The sequence below is a fragment of the Varanus komodoensis genome, unplaced genomic scaffold (genome assembly GCF_004798865.1).
Source record: "Varanus komodoensis strain SLA01 unplaced genomic scaffold, ASM479886v1 scaffold1, whole genome shotgun sequence".
Taxonomy (NCBI): Eukaryota; Metazoa; Chordata; class Lepidosauria; order Squamata; family Varanidae; genus Varanus; species Varanus komodoensis.
The window spans coordinates 50,832,353-50,856,368 of NW_025335268.1; the positions used below are offsets into that span (position 1 = coordinate 50,832,353).

Sequence of the window (24,016 nt, forward strand, 5' to 3'; positions counted from 1 at the left end):
TAGATTGATGTTAATATCTCCCTATCCGCATAAACATGCACACACTCACTTGGACACACACAGAGCCCCAACCTAAAAAGCTTATCAAGTTATCCTTTTCATGAAGAAACACCACATATTTGTGCAAACTATACATACAGATATACTTGCACCTAATAGGCAGTGTGTCATCTGGATGTCCAGTCTGATAGCAAGCTATTTGGTGCAAGATCATGCACAGACCGTGCCAGTATTGACAGCACATTGTATGAACACATTAAGACACTTAACCAGAAATGGAACAAGTCAAGGCTTGCTCTACTGAAGCCATGGAAAACAGTTCTGCCTGCACCTTGCCAGAACCCTTTGCCCAGTGGTGCTACAGAGGTGCAGAAGTGCAGAGGTGTCCTAGTCTGTGCCCCTCAGATTACAGTATTTGTAGTTTGTATTTGCAATTTATAAATGAGTATTGTAATTATGAAATGACTGAATCCATTCCAGAGTTTATATAGTTCATTCTACCAACTAGGCAATTCCCAAGAATAATATTGTGTATATATTGATTCTTTCGTGTTCAATACATTTTCTGTCTTCAGAGAGACCTTTGTGTTTATCACTGGGCCCCCTCTGCCAAGAGGCACTGCAACCAGGCAAAGGCCCTGTAATAGGATGTATCTGATGCGTACGCTGGGACATATGTCTAAAGACTATATTCCACAACAATTGCCAGTGAAGATGGGAGTGGTTTGGCATTGATGCAATACCATCTTCAAAATCTGCTCCCCTGCACACTTAAAAGGAAACAACAGTGCGCATTGTGATAGGCCACACAAGAGAAGGAAGCAACAAGCGACAATCAATTGCATTCCTAGCAAAGTTTCTACTTTCTTTACTTTTGATAATCACAGCTTCGCATTCAGATACAACCCTCACAACCCTTTTCCTACTGAGTTGCGGGAAGTAGGCTAGCCATGTCTTTTTGGAGGCAACATCTTTAGAACCCAACTGGAGTTTAACCAAAACAATAAATTGACTCAATAGGCATTGAAAACTACAATGTATTTGTAGTACTAGTATTACCAATTAATGAATACAGCACACATGCAATTGCTGTATACCATAGTTAGCACAGTTACTAAATTTCTGTATGAATTATATATACATTAATTTTAATGCATACAAATATATTAAACATAAGGCACATCACATGCATTTTAGTGACAATGGATGATTGGGACGATGTGCAAAAACAGCTGAGTCTTAAGGATTTGCCTCATCAGCTGATCAATCAGCTGATTCTTTTTAAACTTTCTTGAATCCAGACAAAAGAATTGCTGGCTTTTCAAGTCCCCGCTCAGCCATGGAGCCAACTGGGTGACTTTGGGCCAGTCACAGGCTCTCAGCCCAACCTACCTCACAGGGTTGTTGTTGTGGGGATAAGATGGAGGAGGAGATGTAAGCTGCCTTGAGCCCTTTGTAGGAAAAAAGGCAGGATATAAATCGAAAAATAAATAAAAAATAAAATAAAAAAAGAGCCAATAGTTCTCTACAGTAAAATACATACACACACACACACAGACACAGACACACACACACACACACACACACACACACACACACAAGGAAAAATCCCCTGAGGTTTATCTAGGAAACAGCTAGGAAAAAATGAAGTAATTGTGAATACAAACCGGAAGGAACATGCTCTTCTGTACAGGTAACTATGATAAATCTACCTAATGAATATTGAAATGAACTGGGCAGAAATAACCAATGAGTATTGTTGTTTACTGTAAGTTTCCCAACTATTGATTCATGCAACACTTCTCATGGAAGGTCCTGAGGCTTAGAAGCAAGGGAGCCACATAATCCTGAGGTTGTGTGACCAAAATCCTAAATGAGCCAGAGCACTGGCAGAGTGTGCATTTTGCAGGGTATGTTTCTCCAACCTAGATTGCAATTCTCGTCATTCCCACGCAGCATGACCATAGCTATGGGCTGGCTGAGGGTCTACACCAGCCAAGGAGACCAGTGAGGGGCTCCCTGTGGTCCTACCTAGAGTTTCATAGGAAGTGCACAGACACTCTGCCAAAGCTTCAGCTCAGTCTGTTCACTGGTCACACAAGGGCATCAGAAGAGCCCTGCTAGACCGAACCAAAAGTCCATCTAGTCCAAAATCCTACTGTGGTAGCATTTCAATGGATAACCTCCAGCAGCCCTCACCCACTATTGGTTCCAAGCAGCTTAGGAGTGACGTGCTCCTTGTTTCTGGGGTTCAGCACTTCTTTGACATGCATATCTATGGACTCATGTGTGGATTGGAGTCATGGAACAGTTCACTGGCGCAGTACAGATGAGCTGTGCTTAGTTCCCAGGTCTACACGAAAAACAGAGAATCACATTTTGATTGCTATGGTTATTTATGTCATTATTTGGTTAAATGTTTAATAAAAGGTTCTTGCTCATCAATTATGCACATGTTGAGACAAAAAATGGAACCTCGCACACATTTGGCACAAACCTACACATTTCTTCATCAAGTTGTCTTTCAAAAGAGGAAGTCCTCTGTGGGATTTACTTCTGGCAAAAACTAGAGATGCTTGGCAAAATTGTTCTGAGAATAAACCTGGATCAACTAATCATGAGTTAGTCCAATTAGATTTAATTGGAAGGGCAGCTGGAACTAGAAATAAAACTCAAGCAATTTATTCTATAAAAAGAGGCAGTGGGGTGCCAGTGTTGGAAACATTTTGCCACAGGCCTGGGTCTTGATTTTATAGACCTTGTACATCTTTCCAGTGCTAAGATATATAACTGGTGAAGTATCCCATAGTTATGCCAGCCAAGAGTCTTTTTAAATATGAATTGCTACCTGGGATATATTTCAGTTAAGCATTCAAGAAGCAAGCACTTAATTGTAGCTAAAAGGTGTGAAATTAGCCTGCAATTCTCCAAATGGTGTCCGTATGTGTAATTTATCACCTACCTGTAGAGGTGACAGTGTTAAAAAAAACTATGCAAATTATATAAATACTAGAACCAAATGTTTAAAACTAGGCCTTCCTTTATTCTCCAAGGCAAAGCTAAACAACCAAAGATATTAATTCTCAAACTGCAAGAATCCATCTCAGTCCTTTCCAGAGCAATCCTATGGACCCTGGAAGAACTTCCCAAAAACCACAGGACAGAGCAGATATCCACTCTTGAACCTGTATCCTGGTACAACCACAGGAGAGAAATCTGAATGGCCATTTGCCCTTGTCATCTCTCATAACTACTACAGTAAGTTCTGTGCTGCATTTTCCTCCAAGATTGTGCTGCAGTTTAGGGGTTGGAAGGGTAGGAAAGGGGCTTTTCAGAGGGATTGAGAATAAAAGGATTGGGAAAGGATGTGAATCCACAAGATCCACATGCCCCTCTGTTTCAGAGTTACTACATGCAACTGAACAGGATGTAACTCAGATTGTTACCACGTGATGCTGACAAGATACTCAAGGCTGTGAAGGTGCCACGGATGTTTTTCTGACACAAAAGCTAAGTGCACAACAACAAACTAGCACTTGTTCATTGCATAAACATGTATTCCCTTGACTCAGTGCTTGATAGACGCTCCTCTGGCTCATAGCAATTACAGCTGTGAGTCTTTATCAGCTTTGTACATCTGATCATGCAATGTTTGCCATTATTTGTAGCAAAACTGGAAATATTTTACCCCTTCACAGAATTGAGTGCCTTGTTTATATCAGATAGCGACAATGCCAATTAAATAAATTTCAATTGCAGGTTTTACATAGCAAAAGTCAAGGGATGTGTGAATACTTCTGGAAGACACAGGATGTAGGTGCACTACTTGAGCTATAACTCTTTACACTCAATTCCAAAAACCAGATCTATATTAACTAATATGTTTTTGTTTTGTCAGTATATTTATACCCTGCCTTTTTTTCCCTTTCATGGAACTCAAGGTGGCTTACATAAATCTCCTCCTCCTGCTTTCAATCTTTTCTTCATAACAGCAACAACATTGTGAGGTAGGCTGTGCTGAGCAACAACATTGTGAGGTAGGCTGTGCTGAGCATCTATGACTCACCGAAAGTAACCCAGTGAGCTTCACAACCAAGTGAGGACTAGACTGCATCCCCAGGCCCACACTCTAACCACCACACCACCCTGATTCTCTAGTTTAGATACCACTAATTTCTATGTTCCCTCAGGTATCCACCAAAAATACACAGAAGATGCTCAGCCTCGTACATTCAGGTTCCTCTTCCAAGTTTGACAAAGAGTCCCACATCTGTCCAGGGCATTCACCCTCTTATCACAAGCCTGTGGGCTCAACAGACTCAAGCTAACAGGTTGCTGATCTGAAATGTTATTTCTTTGAGGGTATTTCCAAAGATATGTGTGTTCCTCCTCTTAGTTATTCACCTGGACAACAAGGTTTACAGTAAAACAAAGGAAGTTTATTTGTACAGATAGAGACAAAAGATGCATCCAAGTGATTGCTTCTCTTATAGCAGCTACTATATTTCAACCTCAGGCCAAGGTGCTATCTACAAAGAGTTCCCTTCCAGACTTCATACATGATTCTGAGTTGGTCTCTAGATGCTCCCTCACACCTCCAATTGCCAACCTAAAGTGAATACAAATCAGCTCCTGGCCAACATTTCGAGTGTGTGATTGGTTCTGGATTCCCGGGGATGGGGAGGCAAAAATCCACTTCTCCACCACATACTCTATCTATAAAGTGGCAACTCCTTGCGATTGCACTTCAAATGTTTTCAAGACTGAATTTTATTATTTGTATCTTTTATAAATGCATCCCTTCTGAAGCAGGGGCTACTGAGTTCTGAAAAAAACCCTTTAGATGATGATAATCCTCATACTTCTGGATTACAGTTATAGGTTGCACAGACAAATATGTAGGTAGGCTCTGTGAGATCAGGATCCATGAAGACAGTGCTTCTGATTATATGCAAATTCCATTCAGAAGACTAGATGGATACAATAAGGCCTGGAATAGACATAATGGATGTGATCTCACTCTCCTGTCATAGTTTCAACAAACATGCTGTTGTACAAACAGATTTTTCATTGAAAAATCTAGTAGAATATTTTAAACTGTTTGGATTTTACTTTGAGGCTTAAGCAACCAAAGCAAAGCACTTTTATCAACTTGCTGACTGATAAAGAGTTAATGTGATTTACAGGGTAATCTTAATCTCGAGGGTTGCTTGTTGAAAAGGGTTAGGATCTGGCAGAGGTGTTCCCCCACTTCAACCTTGTTCTGCAAACATGAATTAGAAAAACTTGAGTAAATTTGATTTAGAGGGAGGTGGATGTGCAAGTTACTTTTCCCCACTGCTTGCTACTTAACCTTCTTCAGGCAAGATCTTGGAGCAACCTCCTAGCCTTCTGCTTCCTACATCTGATCTTTGCTGGCCAAATAATGTTATCCCACAGAGAAAAACAACAACAACTGAATATTCACACCTTAGCCATTACCTTCCTCCTCCACTTTGTCCTTATGAAATATCACCAAACAAGAGACCTTCTTTGATTCAGGCAAACAACAGACTAACTGAACTGCCAACAGTTCATTCCTTATCTGGCTTTCCCCAGCTGCTCTTTTCCACTTAGCTAAAATCTCCAGACTTTCAAATTGACTTTTTCCAGCCCCTACCAGTATTCCAATGTATAGTCTTTCCCTCTCCCTCCCAGTTCATAAGGTTCCTGTGCAGGCACTATACACACCTTTGACAGGAGCAAAGTGAGGCCTCCAGATTTCTCAGATACACTGCCATTTTTTTAGTCATCCAGAGACTTTGGTGTTGGATGGCATATAAAAACTTAATAAAATAAAATAATTCCTCGGTGTACAAAAGAAACAATTCATAGAAACAGTTATATGAAGGAAATTTCTCTACACCATATTTTCTCAATTTAGTAAAGTCCGTGCAAAAAATACCATGCTAATTTGTTTAATTTAAAGTGTCTTTTTAAAATTAAAATGTACCAAATTTTAATGTTCTACAAAATGTGGGCTTCAGGGTGGCATGCACATCAACAATAAAAGCAATAAAATACCCACCCAAGTCAAGATAGATAAAAACATGTAATATATTAACCGAGAGCACAGTGAGAGAAACATTCAATTAATTAATTTAACATAAAGTGTGATTTTGTTACTCGGGGCTAAATGTGGAGTCATGTGGTCAGAAATTGGCATATTTAAATGCATGGTGAGCAGGTTTGTTTGTTTATTTATTTATTGCACTGGAAGGTTTACAAGATTTTAAATTATAATAATAAAAAACTTCACAAAAGTGATGAACTGTGATCTCCAATAATTTTTGATCACTGGTCACTTTTAGTATGAACTGGCTGCACACACACAAATTATTAAACCTGCTTGGGTGTTAATATTTGCAGCAGAAATATTTTACTCACAGAGACCCTCATCTTGGGCATACTTCCTCTTGTCTTGCTATTAACCATGGGATGTGTACTATGATTAGAAAAGTGTAAAGGCTTATCTTTTGAATTTAGCCTGCTAAATGTTGGTGTTATGTTCTTGTTTTTATTGTTTTAAGTAGCGCAAGAAAATAGGTGAATTTCTCTCTTCCCAAAGATCGCTCCATGGGCTTCATGTATAGAGAAGTTGCACTCTTTGCACATGGCAGCTATTGGTTCACATCTCATGTTTTGTGCAAGAATGTAAAGACAGGTAAGCGAATGTGTATAAACTCCCATCTGCATGATATGACTGGAACCTCAGCCTTGGGCATCTATCAATGTTATTTCTATCCACAGCCAACCTTTTCTTATTTCATGCAAAGTTATGCACATTTCCAAAAGAAATATGGCATCAGATAACTTGACAAGACCTGAAACTGCCGTTTGGTGGATATTTCTTAAATAGATCATAATCTCCCACCCTCCCTCCATTTGCACATCTATTTAATTATAGTTTCTTCTGTTATATTGCGAAGAGCTGAATTCCAATTCCAAATGTTAACATTGCTAAATAGAAATGACTTCCACTTTCCTCACTGACAGTCCCAAGACATACACAACTGTCAGTAGCAGGCTATTTGGGGCAGATGGAATAATAGAGCTCTCTACTGTATATATGAATATTTCATCTATACCTCATTAACGGTTAAAATATTATCAATCTCCTGGTGAACTCTCCTCTCACCCTCCTGCTTCCTGTGTCAAGCCAAGAAGATTGCAGAAATGAAAAAAGGTCTGTTTTCAATGATCAATGTTCCTTCACACATTACATTTTTAAGTGTACTTCTAAAATGTAAGAAGCCCAATGCAAGCCCAATTTGCATGGAATAATCCTGACATATAGTGCAACATGGAAGATCATAGTCCTGTGGAAGAGCACAAACCTGACTTGCAGAAGTTCCCTGGGAACACCAGGTACAATGACCAAGTAGCAGGTGATGGCAAACACCTTGGTCCAAGACCTGGAGTGCTGCTGCCAGTCAGTGGCCTACATACAAATGGAAGAGGAGGGCCTTCTCTGCGGTGGCGCCCAATCTATGGAATGTGCTCCCCAGAGAGGTCCGCCTGGCGCCGTTGTTATTTGTTTTTCGGCGCCAGGCGAAGACCTTTTTGTTCAAACGTTATTTTAATTGCTAATATTATTTATTTATTTATTTTATTCTTTGGCCAGGGCGACTTAATTTATACTGTTAAATTATATTGTTTTATGTTATTTATTTATGATTGTGAGCTGCCCCGAGGCTTTGGCGAATGGGGCGGCATAGAAGTTCCCTAAATAAATAAATAGATAAATAAATATTGCATTTGGTCAGAATTTATCGAAATTAATGCTGGGACAAAGCTCCATGGAGTCCATTGCTTTTCAGCTTGTGGATTCTTCTCATATTCAACCTTGTCTTAAAAAGCAAACTGAGCAGAGAGGAAGTGCTTGTAGAGCCCAGGCTGAGGAATCAGGTACCTTCTTCTATGTCATGTGCTGCACATACAAAGGCTGCAAATTATGTGCCTGGGAGATGGATGCCACTTGATTCCTGATGAGCACCATGGAGATACACAACACGCTTGCCATGAAGTTGGATTCATGGCCGCAAGAAAGTAGGCCAAAGTCCTGGGACCTGAGCCCAGGGAATCTATCGGACTCCCACCCACAAAATGGATTCAAATCAAGTTCACATTTGTGAAGTTTTCCATATGCAAAACAAAACAAACTTGTGGGGTGTGTGTGTGTGTGTTCGCTTGTTTTTGGGTTTTTTTTTAAGAATTTGAATCTGGGAGCAATTGCAGTAGACAGATTTACCCATCTGCTTCCCAGACTCTGAAAGCTTTGTTTTTAAAAGTACAGGTTTGAAAGCCTATATATTCAACCTTGTTAGGATTGCTACCTCTTTTTTTCTGGCAGATTCTTCATCTGCATAGCTATATGGCTGGCTGATAAAATGTGTTGAAAATAGTTGAATTTGGTCACTGTAGATGGTTGAGAATCTTCTTTGAGTCCTTTTTTGTTTTGGGTAGGAATTTACCAAGATTCACAAGGTTTGTCATGTTCAGGAGGAGGAAAAATGACCTCTGTGCCTTTGAAGCTCAAATCTTAATTTGATCCAAGGATCGGCTTGTGGCAGCCAGAGGCACCATCCAGTTTGCCTACATTTCATTAGCTGTCATCCCAACAAGAGCTGCATTAAAAGTTCCTTTCTTCCTGTGATGCTGGTATATTTTAAAGTTGCTCCAACAAAGGCTTGTATTATGCAATTGTCCAGTCTCATTGATGAGATTTACTGATGATCCAGACAATATTGACTTCATGTTGTGACCCTCTTGGGTCTCCCACCCCTCTTAAGAGCCCCTTAAGGAGGAGAAGACAGAAAACTGCATAATGGGGAGCCAATGGGGCACAGTGTTTAGAACACCAGACCTGGATTTGGGATAAGTTCTGGTCCCCATGTGCCCACGAAAGACACTGGGTGGCTTGGTTAATGAACTCCACATATTCCAGGGCTTGAACACAGCATTCCTGGGAGCAGGAAGGTCATTGCTTATGGTGCCCCATCCTACTATGTGAATCATAGTTTGTTACATTCTCCAAGTATAAGAAACAACAGAATTGCCATCAAAATTGGATTGCAAGCTGTAGGGTTACTTATGTGGCCAATATATTACATGATCCATATTGTAGAAGACCGCAGTGAGAAAAAGCAACAGTCAAAACTTGCTTTTTTCCATTAAAAGCAGAGCGGCCACTGAAGTATTGATAAAATGAGAACTTGCTTGTACAGATTATGTCTGGTATGTGTAACCTCAGGAGACCCATTCAGGCCCATTTTCCTTTCTTTAGATTGATTTAATTTCCATTATGCTATTTCTTATATTATTAAAGGCTAGTAATAATAATAGTAGTAGCAGCAATAACATTATTAACTGTAATGAAATGTGTGCCCAATACTCAAGGGCCTTCCAGGCACATGTACATAATTAAAATAGAGATAACTTTCAATTAAGCCAAAACTAAAGAAATAAAAGAGATTAAAGCAAGGGAAAAGTCTCAAACACAGAGTCCTGGTGGTGCATATTAGCACAGATTTGTGCCAGGAAATGAGAACTCTGATGCACCAGGGCAAGATATGATTTCCAAAGCTTTCTGACAGATTGAATGACCTTAATAAGTCCTCAGAATGCATTATGTACCAGTAAATCATGTTACTTATTAGCCATAGGACAGAACTTTTATAATTATGCCAAATATTTGCAGTATTACAGTACTGAAACCTGCACTCTGGCTTGCTACCATTCCAACTGAGCTCAGCAGTGCCATAATGGAGTGGTGCCCATGGCTAATACATATAATCAAAGTTATGCAGTTCATTATACATTGTGCCTGGCAGCCTAAGCTTGCATCTCTATTTACAGAGGACTCAGGCATCTTTGAAAAAATACATGGCAAAGGTGAAGATAGTTGTGCCATTTCTGGTGCTTGTGAAACCTCCTAGGATGAGAATGCTGTTCTGGCAAGTATGGTGTCCACCTTTCTTGCCAAAAAGCATCCGAAGGCTGCAGAGACCACCAAAGTCAGTAATTGTGTCTTTCCTCCCCACTGGAAGCTGGGGTGTGTGCACGTGTGTATTTTATCATAGCTGATCCATCTGCTTAAAACTTGGGAAGAAAATAGGAATCAAGTCTTGGTGGGAACTGGTTGTGATGCCTGGTTCGACATTGTGGAGGAATGTGCAGGGTGAACAATACATCTGGCTTCATGTGGACATCGTACTGACTGTAGAAACTGGGGTGGGAGTGTGACTTCTGTGATCAGATTATTTCACTGGTCCTTTTGTGGTCATGCACATTGTGACACCAGCCCAACTCTACCCCTACATGTGAAAGTACCTGGTCAAAACTATCAGTTCCTTTCTAGGAACTTTGTATCATAAGCCAAGATCACAAGATTTTACTGGATCAGAAGATCATGGGCAATAACAAGAAGTGACAAGGGAGCCAAGGAGACCCTGAAACAAGTGTGTGTGTGTGTGTGTGTGTGTGTAGTAAGATATATCAGCCATGCTTTGAGAAACAGTTGGTTGCAACTACACCAAACATGAATTGTAGTGGACAGTAGTTAAGAGAATCCTGTGTCAGTCAGAAGTCTTGATTGGCCCTAGTTCCCCAACACAAAGCTACTGTGTATATATTTGCCATAGGGAATACTGGTTTCAGTGGGTTGCTTGCCGAAATATGACTGCAGCCTAAAGCATAATCTAAAGCCTAAGGGAACTGAATTCAACAGAATGCACAAACATTGAGCTTTCTGGCAGATCTACTGGGACTGCTTCCAGAGAGAGGATTCCTTGCACAGCCGACATAAGCATGAAATCTTCTTCTCTTCAACTGGTTCCCTACAGCTTCTTCAATGATTGAAGAAGCAGTGGGAAAATACTGGAGGTTTACAAGTGGAAGATGACATCATCTGGATCCCCTGCTAAAATTCCATGGATGTCTCATCTGAAAGCACTTTAAGTCTGGATTATATGTGCATCTATCTGATGTCATTTCAATTAGTCATTATCTTTTCTATTGGAACAAATAAAGTTTTCATAATAAAGTAAAATGTACCATTATCTTATATGTATATGTTTGAGGGAATCCACTCAGCTCTATACATTCACTCTGATTTAAATCAGAAAGCTGATTTAAAATTGCCTTGCCACATGACATTCACATTTACACAGAGAAAATGAATGCAGCAGAAACTGAAAGGGCATCTCAGCAAAACCTGTCTTTAGTAATGCTTCCACCAAATACTTCTTTTGTATAATAGAACAACACAAAAGTATTGTAGCATTTTGCCACTAGTGGTTTATATAACAGCACTGTTGTAAGATGCTGTCTTATCAGATACACGAACAACACAAAGTATAACATTTTAAAAACATACTTTTTATGAGAAATAAGAAACAAGTTGGTGAGCAATGGTTTTGTAATTATTAACATGATAGAAGCCCTGCAGTAAATATTGAATACCATTGACCTTCTGTAACAGTCACATGGCATTGTGCTAATAATATAATTATATCTTCATTTCCCAATAAAGAATGACATATATGGAGTCTGAATGCCTAAAACAAGCTTGATAGTTACTTTCAGCAAATGGTCCACTTTCCTCCAATTTTCCATTGCAATAAATTACCAAGATATGGAATAGCGACTATGAATCACTCCCCAGGGAGGTTTGCCTGGTGCCATCGCTCTATTCCTTTCGGTGCCAGGTGAAGACCTTTTCATTTTCCCAGTATTTTAATAATTAATCTGGTTTTATTCTTGTTTTTAATTCCTATTTTAGATGCAGTGCACTTTTTTTTGGTTGTTGTTATGGGTTCTGTTTCTGTTTGCTCTCTGTAAGCTGCCCAGAGACATTTTTTTAGTAATTGGGACAGCATACAAAAACCTTAAATAAATAAATATATGCTGATAATTTGAGGGTGGGGGTAGAATTTTTTCCCCAATATATTTTCCTCTAATTTCTATTCATATATTTGCTCTAAAGCGTTTTGGAAATGTACTACTTAAACTATGCATGCTAACACATTAATGTCTGAAAGTGGTCCCTGGACTACGAAACATTTAATTTCTATATATCAGTTTTGGCCAGAATGAACCGCTTAATTCTAAAAATGTCTTCTTGGACAAATGTTAAGATTTTAGTTTAGGTAAATGTAAATTTTGAACTGGAATTTCAGGACACACATATGCTCCAACCTGGTGCCAAAACAGACATGCATTCCTTAAATAACACATAATGAAGTAGTTTGAAATGGGTTGGCTCTGTATTGAAACAAAGGAAACAATGAACAATGCAAGTGGCACTAACTGGTATGAAGAAGAATTAGACTCATAGAATCATGGATTAGTAGTGTGGGAAGGGGCCAAGAAGGCAATCTGGTCCAACCTTCAGTGGAGGATTCCAAGTGAATCAATTCCTCTCATATGGTTGTCCAGCTGCAGCTGCATCACCTGCCTGCAAAGCTAAGCATCAGCCTAGCAGGTCGAGTTACTTTTTCTAAACTAGACAGGTGTGGGCCTGCATATGAAAGGGTGACTACCTATGAAAGCAGAGCAGGAAGTTGATTCAATGGCCTTATAAGCGACTTCCAACTTTCCTTTGATTCAATTCGATTATTATCTTGAATGCCTCCAGTGTGGAAGAACCCAGAACCTACCCAGGTAATTGTTTCCACTGTCCTTCTGCTCTAACAGTCAGGAAGTTGTTCCTGATGTTCAGCTGGAATCTGGCTTCCATGACCTTGAGCTCATTATTCTATGTCTGCACTATGGGACTGGCTGATTTTTCACCAGAACTAACTCCTGTAGGCAAAGATCCTGTCTTGGTAGTAGTCTCTCTCTCTCTCTCTCTCCATGTAAAACCATGGAATGCATAAAATAGTATAATCAAGATGTTTAGGGGAATATTATGCTCACATGAAAGAGTCTTGTTGGTTGCTATTTATAACTTCAGTATCTGCTGAACTGACAGAACAGAAGACACTGCTTCACTGAGATCCATATTACCTTAAAATTTGAGATTTATTTATTATCTGCAGTTGAGCTTATCTGACAAGAATATGTGTAGCCTTATCATTTGGGCCTGTGCATAGACAATAACCCATAAAACAAATCTCTAAATAAATAGCACAATTGACAGGTAAACTATGGAAATGGTGAGAAATTGGAATTTTGGAACATCTTTAGTGCTGCATTTTACAACCATGCATGTTGTTTATCTTGCTTTTCAGTGTCAAGCTGTAAAATGTTTCTTTCTTGGTAATAGCACTCATGACAACAAGGATAGTTTAAAAAAGTAATTTGCTGTTTTCCTGCAGGCCACCAGAAAAGCGAACAATATGCTGAAACAATAAGCACTGAAGGGGATCATAACAAGAAGATTTACAGGGGACACGGTGCATAAGTTCATGGAGAGAGGACAGCACAAAATACCCCTTAGAGCAAAGTGAAAGCAAGTTAGCAAAGCAGTATTTCTCGACACCCAGTACCCATACTCAGCCATTAGTATCGCTCATCATGCAAGCAGGAATGGGGTGGCACTGAAAGGCTGCACCACTGGATGTTGCGTTACCACGTATCCACAAAAAGGCGTGCATGTCTACAGCACAGACTCCTGCAGTGGGGGGACCTTCCCATGCTCATGTTCACTTTTGCACAGTTTAGAACTCAATCGTGAAATATTCAGCATTGCAAGAATCCTACATAAGTATAGCTGCATGTGTGAAGACCTGCCCCTGCAGGCATTCATGCTTACTCAAAGATGGCTTTGACTGGAACTACATGGTGCTGTGACATTTGGGGTTGGGGGAGCTATTAGTCACAGCTCCATCTCTGATCATGTGGTAAGTAGTACTAGTATTAGTGGCACCTAAATGTTGTAATTCTAGATACCGTGACCTCCATATCTGTGACTCAGAGCTCAGCATGGGAGAGAAATCCATTTGTTTTTGCTTTTTGTTAAAAACTTTCCAAAATTCACAAAGGATCACAAGAACCTGAGATTTAAAACAAACCAATAAACAACAAAATTGTCCATGTAAGCCCAGGGTTTTGAGTGTTTAGCATTTAATTCTGACATTAAATTTTTAGCAGCACGTGCATATGTGTCTGCTGGCATGTTCTTTTAAGTATTTTTAAGTCCTGCCATCTTTCTGGGAAACCCACTTTTGTCCTCTGAATGGGTGCATATTTGCAGCTGGTATGTCTGCATGCCAGTTTTACTAATTGTATGGTTTTGGGTGGTTTCTGGTGATGTTCTATGATGGCAGAACTGGACAACCCATGCAAAATAGGTTAAATTAGGTCAGATCTTTCATGAAGCAAAGCAAAAAGAGAGCAGCACCATGGAAAGCTCCTTGTGGAGATGGAACATAAGAGTTGTCTATTTTGCTCTGCCAATGATCAAACAAGGCTTACTTCCAAAAATAAGTGCTGCTTGATTCAAGCTGGTTGGCTCCACCAGCATGCTGACTTGGGCTCTGATGTGTCTTGGCAATTGAAGGCTGAGGTGACATAGGAGTTGCTGTGGCATGCTTGCTTCCCCATGGCCTGAGTTCTCAAAGTCTGAGGAAAGTAATGCAAACTTCTATGGATGTGAGGGACATGTCTCCTGAGTTCCTTCTGAAGAAGTGGGTCTTGTAGAAATTGAGGTTTCACAATGCCTTTCTGTAGCAGAGACTTCTCTCTGATCTATTCATTCCCTTTGAGGACAAGAGTTCAGGAACTATGGTGTTAAAGAGTGGAAAGATAATCACTGCTCCCTAACATTCTCTTCCATTACCATATTCACTTGGGCATTACTCCATATGTTATGTTATGTTCAGTTGCAAAGTTGTGCCCGACTCTTCATGACCCCACAGACAATATTCCTCCAGGATCTCCTGTCCTCCACCATGCCCCGGAGTATACCCAACCCCACACCCACCTCTCCAGTGACCCCATCCAGCCACCTCAACCTCTGCTGTCCTGACCTTCTCCTTTTGCATTCAATTGTTTCCCAGCATTTTTATATATGCAATAAAATTGAGGACATCCTTGTTTGTCTACTTCCAGGTTTATCCACCAGATTTTCTCCTAGTCTCATTCATTGCATTCAGAAAATTCCATCCAGGAACACTTTAAAGAATATAGTTAATACAAAAACTAATTAATGGCAACAAGTGACATGGTCGAGAGAAAAGCTTGCTTCCCCTCACCCCTTCTTACTGAAGAAGATTCAGAATTAAAAGTAGTCAGTTGTAGCTGGATCATGCTTCTTCTTACACCTCATGCCCAGCTGCCTTCAGGGACATCTCCCATCCCTTCAAATGAAATGTAACATTTCAAATTTATCATGTAACATAAGCCACAAAATGCAATGAATGTAATCCAGCAGTAGAGTACAAAATTCTAGTTTATGCCAGATTAATGGATTTTTAGAACTTTAACTGGATGGTGAAGATGAGACAGAATAGAAATATGTATAATTAAATCAATAAATAATAAATTGGCTTAATATTTGACAAAAAGGAAGAAAGATATACTAAAAATAGACTGGACAGATCAAAATGAAACTTGTGGCATTGAAGAAATCCTCCTCCATACACCATCCTGAAATATTTATTTCAAAATAAATCTGATCTCAGCAAATTTTATTTTCAAATATGTGTATTAGATTCAGCTTAAACTGTATTAAGACAATTTACAATCTTATCCTGCAAATCCTTATTAGCTACACCAACAGTTGAAAATCAAGCAACAGTTTCACAGGAGTATTTAAAGCACCATCTTACATTTTAAGAGGAAAGGGACTAGTTTAACTGCTAATCTCCAGTTGAAGGCCAAGGATTTGTTTGCTTACTTCTCTCATCTAAGAGGCTTGAAAAAGCACCTACAACCAAAGATTACTATCAAAGCTCTCTGAATCATAACTAACATTAATAGGATAAAGAGGCTCTGCTATAACATAATCAAAGTTATTTATATTTTAAAGGGGGAAGCACAGTTGCTTCAGTGAATAAACTTAGAGTCACGAGCAGCTCAAGAAATGCTACTTCCATTTCCTTATCTAGGAGACAAGCATCGCAGATGTCTATTTCACTACCAGTGAAAGGACCATTCAGTTCATGATAAGAACAGCTGCTCTTAGACCTCTGGCTTGTGGGACCAGGCTGCACATGAAATGAAATTGTCCTTGTACGTCTAAGCATCTACTAGTTTGCCAATTTCAAAGCATATGAATAATTTTGATTGTACCATTTTCAAGGGTTTATCTCAGAAAAGAATGTTCACTTTTTGGAACTCATTTACCAGGTAAATGGATCTGAGTGGGATTTGTGGCAGAAAAGGGAATATCTGCAGGGAGAAAGTGGAGAGCTAGTATTGTGCTGAGTCAAGAAAAGTGCCAGTTCTCCGTTTTGTTGCAGAACCTACTAGGCAGTAGTTTCAGCATCAGGCTGGATCCATTTTGGAGGGGAGATGGATTGTGCTTCATGTTCCACAGAGTGGGGATTCCCTGAAGGTAAAGGAGGCCCCATGTGGTTTCTGCAGCCCCGTACATGATACCCTTGCCCGCACTAATATTCCATGAGACCATCAATCAATCAATCTCTCTCTCTCTCTCTCTCTCTCTCTCTCTCTCTCTCTCTCTCTCTCTCTGTGTGTGTGTGTGTGTGTGAGGGAGGGAGGAAGAGAAGGAAAGAGACAACAAAATTCCATTCAGAGCTGCTTCAGAGTCTGAAACAGCTCCAGATGACACAGTTTTTATTAATTTATTTTTAATTTTCTCAGTTTTGGCTCTGATGGTGTCAGTAGCGCCTTCTGCCAGCTTCACTTGGCAGCTCAGGTACACCTCTATCTGGACATGGATAAACCTGCCTTCAATAAACTTTGTTCTGGTAATCTCTAAATTAGATAACTGCGAAGCACTCCTTGAAGGTAGTTCAGGAGCTGCAGCTCATGCAGAATGCAGAAGCCTGGTTATTAACTGGGACCTGTAGGTCCAAGCATATAAGACCAGTTCTGGCCCACTAGCATGGGCTGCCTGTATGCTTGTGGACTTAATTCAAGGTGTTGGTTTTAATCTATGGAGCCTAACAGGGCTTGTCAAAGTGCCTGTCCCAACAACAATCCACTTGGATGCTATGTCAACTTCTCAGGCCTTTCTCTGGTTGTCATCTCCTAAGGAGGCTCAGAGAGCACCATCAAGGTGGGAGGCTTTCTCTGTGGTGGCCGCATCTATAGAACAGCCACCCTCCTGTGGCCTGCCTGGCACCCATTTTGTGCCAGGTTAATGTGTCCTTTAAAGTTTTGTTGGCTATTCAGGGACTTGAGCAGATGAAACACCCCAGGGGTTTAATTTCACATGGTCATTCTTCACTGTATGCTTTAGCTGTTGTAAACAGCTAAAATAGAAACTTATTATTAACAATCGCGAAAGCAATAATAATAATGCTTATTTAATAATATTTATTTTTGTCTTGTTTGTATGGATTGTTCTAAATTGCCCAGAGAGCTTTGGTCATGGGCAATAAAGAAATGAAATAAATCATAGTCATAATATAATAATGATGGGCCCAGTACACAAGATGGTGGGGGATCGGCAAGCAGGCAGGTTTCCCAGGTTTGGATCCATCCCTTCTGTTCCTCTTGAAATCTGTTTAAGGCATCACGTCTGGGTATCCTTCAATTGCTGTTTTCTTGTTGCTTCTTCCTCTCTCCCCAACTCGGGGTTACCTCATCATAATCATAATCTTTTCAGATGTCTGCATTTATTTGGAGGGAGGAGTGGTTTTGCGGCAGTCGGCCCCACCTCTGTCATAGCATCTGAAGTAGATGGCTCTATACATCCATATAATGCCTCCCTACCAAACTTTCCTAATTAATGGGTATCCCTGGTGCCACTGTAAAGACACACGCCATAGGATTTATTCCATGTGAATGAACTTCACATGGACATTGGAAAAGGGCTTTTGTATTTCACACCAGGGTATGAGCAGCCTGCAGCTGTGAATCAAAAGATGCAAAACATTCATGGATCATGACAAAAAAAATTAAGAGTAGACTAGATGCATGAAGTATAGAAATCCCATTTCTGTTGCATTGCTTAAAGGAAGTCTCCCCACCCTGCCGCCCGAGAGGCCCTTCTAGACTAGTAGAATGCATCCTGTTCTTGAGTGACAATGACTGTAATCTGTGAATCACCAAAATAGTTCATTGACCTGTACTTTATCCAGTACAAAGTGCTATATATTTAGTACAGAAAGACATTGCTTGTAAAAATGTCAAGAACTGACAAATCACTGTTGTTATTCATAGGACTTATTCCAAGGAAGAAAGAAAAAAGGACCTTCATCACTGTTAAGGGGACCTCCAACTTAACGCCTCCATGAATTCTGTTTTGCAGTGCCGTTTATAAAGCAGAATAGTTCCAGACAATGAAGAAAGTAATAAGTGTTTAGGAGGGATAAGGAAAGGAGTCAGTTTCTTTTTAAATTTGGTTTCCAAGACAGAACAATATGAGATATTTTCCAATAGAAATGCTAACAAAGGACACAGGTCCTGCAGTAACAAGCATGAAAATGGCCACCTGGGATAGCAATCATATAGAAGAACTGGAGAAATGCTACTGTATTATACCAAGGATGTCATTGCTGATAGTACTGCAAAATATCTTTTAGCTGACACATCACACTATACACTGCAGTTTTGAAAACCTCCTATGTGCAGAAGGATGATGGCGTTACACTCTTCCTCCCTGTTCAGAAGAACCATCCATGCCTGTTGGCCCAAATGTTTGCATGGGATCTATGTATGATGGCCTGAAATAGATTCCCAGAATATAAATGGCATGTCAATTTCATGATTTGGGCTATGTGTGACCAATTTTTTACATGGAGGCTCTGTGTACACATGGTACCCACAAATTTATGCCTCATGGGTTCTGAGGTCAGGCAGGCATTCTCACAGTAGTGGGCATGACTCCTCCATACGTACCTTGGAAGCAACCTTGAAACCGTCTTTGACCTGAGGGCTTGCAATTCATATTTAAAAGGCAGGTCAAGCACTGGGAATGCATCAGGGACCTATAATGAATTTGCACTGTGGGAAAGCCAAGTCCTCTTGCATTCTATAGCTCAATCATTGTGGAAGATTTCCATCATAATATGTTTAGCTCAGTAAAATTGCTGGTATGGCTGAAATAGCAATTGCAGCATTTGTGTATGGAACCTTATCCACCATGGCTTTTTAGAGATAACCTAAGCCCTACCAAAGATGCTGATCAGTCAGAAGAAGCTATCATATTGGATAGAATGATGAGGTAAACAGAAGTTTGCTAGTATCTGAGTATCATCCTCTGAAATAAATCCTCTTCTTGTTGTCCATTCATAAGTATTACTGGTTGCAACTAGATTCATCTCTCTTCATGATAGGTTTTCCTTCTTTGATTATCTTTCAGCTTTAATGCTGACCTGACTTGGATTTGTCACTAGCGTCCGGTTCTACTGCTGAAATCCTACATGTTGTATCTTGGGAATAACTTTACTTACTTGGGAGTAAACAAGCATAGGATCAGGCAGCCAATATATTTGCTATGTCGGTTAATCTTTCCCAGGCTGTCCTTCAAGATTTACTGTGGCTGGTTTCTGCAAGACTGCTTGGCTGTTTTGTGGTCTTTCTTTTTAATCCCTTTCGGAAGCAAAAGGAAGGGAGCCAAACTATTCCTGCTTCAGTACGTAAAACTGCACACACCATTTAGCTTTCCAAACATGTAGCAGTATAGCCAAGTTCAAATATTTCTATGTGATACAATTCACTATCCCTTTGAAAGAAAGAAAAGTGCTGAAAAGTGTGCTCAAAACAATTTACTGGGTTTATCTTAAAGCACTGTATAGATGTCAAATCTAAAACAGTTACATTTTCCTTAACCCCATCTCCTGATTTTTAAATCATGTATTTATTTATTTTTACCATACATGGCAAATGAAATGTTAAGGATACAAGGTTAATGGTACTTACTCCTGTTATGTAGCGTGGTCTATACTGGATGGTTCCAAATAAGCCAAGTATGACTATAATAATGTGTACAAAATTTGCCAGGATTGGTGCCCACTGATAACCAAGGAAATCAAATATTTGTCTCTCCAGCACACACACCTAGGATTAAACAGCAACAATGATTTGATTAGAATTTCTCAAGGAAAAATGAAAGAAGAAAAGAAAAGAAAAGAAAAGAAAAGAAAAAGAAAGAGCAGGTGGGCTTTGACACGTAGGTTCTTTTTCCCTTCTTCAATACCACCACTAGAAGCTTGCTATAGTACTTCAGGAAGCAAAAATGAATAAGGCAGGGGAAGAAAGAGGGATGGCTTTGCAACAGCTCTGTCCTTTTGTTTTCTGAAAAAGAATGGCTTTTGTAGTGACAGCCCATTGAGTCATACTCAACTAAAATATGTATGTGCGCAGTTTTGCCAAGATATGAATTCCTGTTCATTCCTGAAAAGGGCACGGCACTGCCAGTGTAGCTACTTATAGCTGCTAGAGTTCTACATTAGGGCAAATGGCTGGTTTAGGGACCCATGGCAGGCTTAAGTTACACTTTGCACCAACATTTCTCCTTCTAACACAACTCCTATTGAGGAAGACTCTCGTGCTTTACTCCATATGAATTTGTTAGGAAATTCCCCATGGACCACTTTATATGTAAGTAAGGTTAAGACTGCTGGTGCAATTAAAATTTAACAGGTAACATAAAAGGACACACATTGTTTTATAATCCTAATTTATATATGTGCAATCTCAGGACCAATCTTTACATGATGCCATTCACATACCTAGCAATGGTGAGAAGTTTAAAGCCATGGTCTTTAAAAGTAAATTGTACATGCAGGGGGTTGAGATACCGACGGGGAGCTTGATATGTTGGGCTAGGGACCTTTAGTCCATTGCCTCCACTACTATCTTTACCCAGATTAGCACCCCCATCCCCCAGTCTGGCTATTTGCATGAGGGCAGGACTCCCCCCACAGGAGCAAACAGGCATGAGGGACTGATTTAGTTCAGAACCACTGCATGAAGTTAAAGCCATCTACCCACAGTTCCAAGATCTCAATCTAAATTGGGAAGCTGGGGATAGGAATGCAATTCACCTTGCAGGCCCATCCAGTTCACACAGTTGCTAACACTGTGAATGGAATCTCATCAAGTAATTCTTTCACCTTCTTTCAGAGGTAATTTCCATTGTTCCTTTTCAGCTGGTCATGTTTTTAAAATTGGTATGGAAACGAACAGAAAATGGCAGGAACTGCATTTATATTTTAATGAAGAGAGAAAGGTCAGACCCATGAATGACACACATGAAGTCAGAAGTTGCCCTAGACTCCTACACCCCATAATTAGGCATGCGAATTCAATCATCCTTTGTGATACTGAAAGAGATTCTGGGATCTTTGCATTCTGCTTTAGTGAAACTCTCTGGAAATAAGCATTGTTATTCTTAGTGGCAATGTATACATTTCCAAGATTTTTCCCTATAAGGTTCCCCCACTGTCCTGTATTGTCAGACTTGACACCTTGCTTACGCAATCAGTTCACAGAAAAATTGCTTATGAAATAAAAAGTTAATCCTTAAGACCTTTGTTCTTGGAAATGCAGGCGCTCTTGGGAGAAGCGAAAACCAACTTTTCATAAAATTGTCAAACAAGGCTTGAATAGTTATGCTTTAGCTGTAAAGTTGAAACCATTCTGCTCCACCTGCTTGATGGACAGTAATGCTAATATAAATGACCATAGGCCTGGTGGTTTCTCCAACAGCAGTAGAAGCCGTAGTTCAGCCATGAACAACTATCACAATGGGCTAAATTATAGTGCACACTTATCTTATTCTTTAAATATCTATTAAATACTTTGTATTTACCCTAATGTACTTTGTAAATACCCTAATGTACTTTGCAGGACTGTTCTAAGAATAAACTGAAGAGGAGGAAGAAGAGGATCATACAAGCCACCTTGGGCTTCTTGCAAAAGGAGAAAAAAAATGTTGCCCTGGTTATGGGCAGTACGACTTTTGGGGATTCCTAGAGACTGATATGCCAATTGCAGGTTTACTAGGAAGGAGATTATGTATTATTGCAATAATGTCAAACAGTAGCTAGACTTCCAATACATTTAGAAGCAAGCCACTTACACTGTGCAGCAGGGACCCTTGCAAGGTAGAATTCCAGGCAGGTGGGTTCAGAAAGAGTCAGCAGAATACAGTACTAACAGTACTTGAAAACAGTACTAACCAGACCAGAAAGAAAATGGCTAGCTTATATAGATTACTGACCTTTGGTATCAAATGCATGCGTAAAGCATTCTACACAATTAAAAGATACGATTACTGGAATATTTCTGATACTACTGTTTATACAGGCACTAAGAAATAATGACGTACAATGGGCTAGTAAGGAGTAGTCCTGTCTGGATCACCAAGGTCCATCTCTGTCTGACATCAAAGCATAGGCTCATGACTGTCTTTTGTCAGCAGAAGCAATGGCTGATAAGGAACATTCAAGGTTGCAAATGTGCAGTGTGTGTGTTGTTTGTGCCATCTTAATATCAGAAAGGAAACACCTTAGTTCTATGAAAGCAGACTTAGTTCTATGAAAGCTAACCAAAATTCTATTTTGTAAGCAGGAAACAAGATTTAATGACAGGTGAAACAAGCATTTTAAATAGCTAGGGCCCCGCCTGGCCTTTTAGGGTACAGACCTGCCACAAAAGTTGGATGAAAATGTAATAATAAAATTCAGAAATTAATATATCCACTAGCACTGTCACTTCTGGCCCAGTCCTGAGAATAACGGTTCTATCATGAAAAAGATGACAACTATTCCAGTACAGTTTCTGAAGATACAAAATCCAAGAAAATTTGAGGAGTTACCCAGAAGCCACTAAGTGGGAGAAATGAAGGCAACTTCTCCAGAAAAGGGCACTGGTAGCAATGCCCCTTCCTGGGATGGAGCAGCTTGTTTTCTGCTGCTCTGGGTAGAAGGAAACCTTCCTTTATGCTAACTGGCAGGAAACAAAGAGTGTGAGTGGGGGCAAATGTGGTGAAATCTCTGTCCAAGGAAAGCCATTCTTGCGGTGAAAAAAGAGCTGTGGGATAGGTTGAAAAAATGCAACTTTTAATGCATCTATGAATGTAGTACAGGAAGCAAGCTCTAGTACACAAAAGCTTCCTCTAAAGCAATTTTTTAAGGGTGCTACAAGTCTGTTGTTAGTTTGCTGCAACAGACTAACAAACATGGTGGCTCTTCTTCAAATCGCCGTAGTTTGCTTTTCAGACTGCAACTGGGTTTCTAATCACTATATATTACTGCATTTCTATTGCTTTTAGATTTACCTTATTTAAATGGTAAAGTAATGACCCATATGAACGCTTGTTTATAATTTCAGTTTTGAATGGAACCTTCCATACTACCATTGTTCAGCAAGCATATATCTCTATGATTTATTGGTGGACATGGGACTGGAAACAGCTCTACCCAGCACATGACCAAACATATAAACATAGCAGTTTAGATACTTTTGTAGGTGTTGGAAAGGATGCAGTCTTGTGTTGCTAGAATAAGATGAAGGGAAACTGTAGCACTGTACACTACTGTTCTCATTTCAAATGTGAAACCAGATATAGTAGAATTCATCTTGCCCACTCCTTTCAAAATGTTTATATAAAGAAATGAAGCTTAAAGCTTGCTTATTTCAATTTAATCCCACTGACTTCAAACTAGGAGTTCAAACAGATTTCAGATATCTGGAGAAGTAAGTAAGAGGTTTTTTACCCAAGATTCCTATCAAGAGAATAAGCACAATTCTTGGAAACATTAAGTACTATAGTTCACATTAACAGTGCTGGTTGGAGGTCAATGGTGCTGATGAGGTGGAGGGCAGAGTTACCAGAAGTAGAACCAAGGGTAGTCACTATCATCACCAGCACAGTGAACTTTCTTTTGAATTC

At 39.8% G+C, this 24,016-nt stretch overlaps 1 protein-coding gene across 4 annotated transcripts in view; it reads right to left on the bottom strand.

Annotated features, from left to right (window-relative positions):
- NKAIN2 (sodium/potassium transporting ATPase interacting 2) overlaps positions 1-24,016 on the bottom strand; it is a 527,111-nt gene that overhangs the window by 264,436 nt on the left and 238,659 nt on the right. For all 4 annotated transcript variants that reach the window (XM_044425259.1, XM_044425276.1, XM_044425267.1 and 1 more), the window contains one exon: positions 20,038-20,175. In XM_044425259.1, the coding sequence (XP_044281194.1) occupies positions 20,038-20,175 (138 nt within the window). The remainder of the gene's footprint in view (positions 1-20,037; positions 20,176-24,016) is intronic.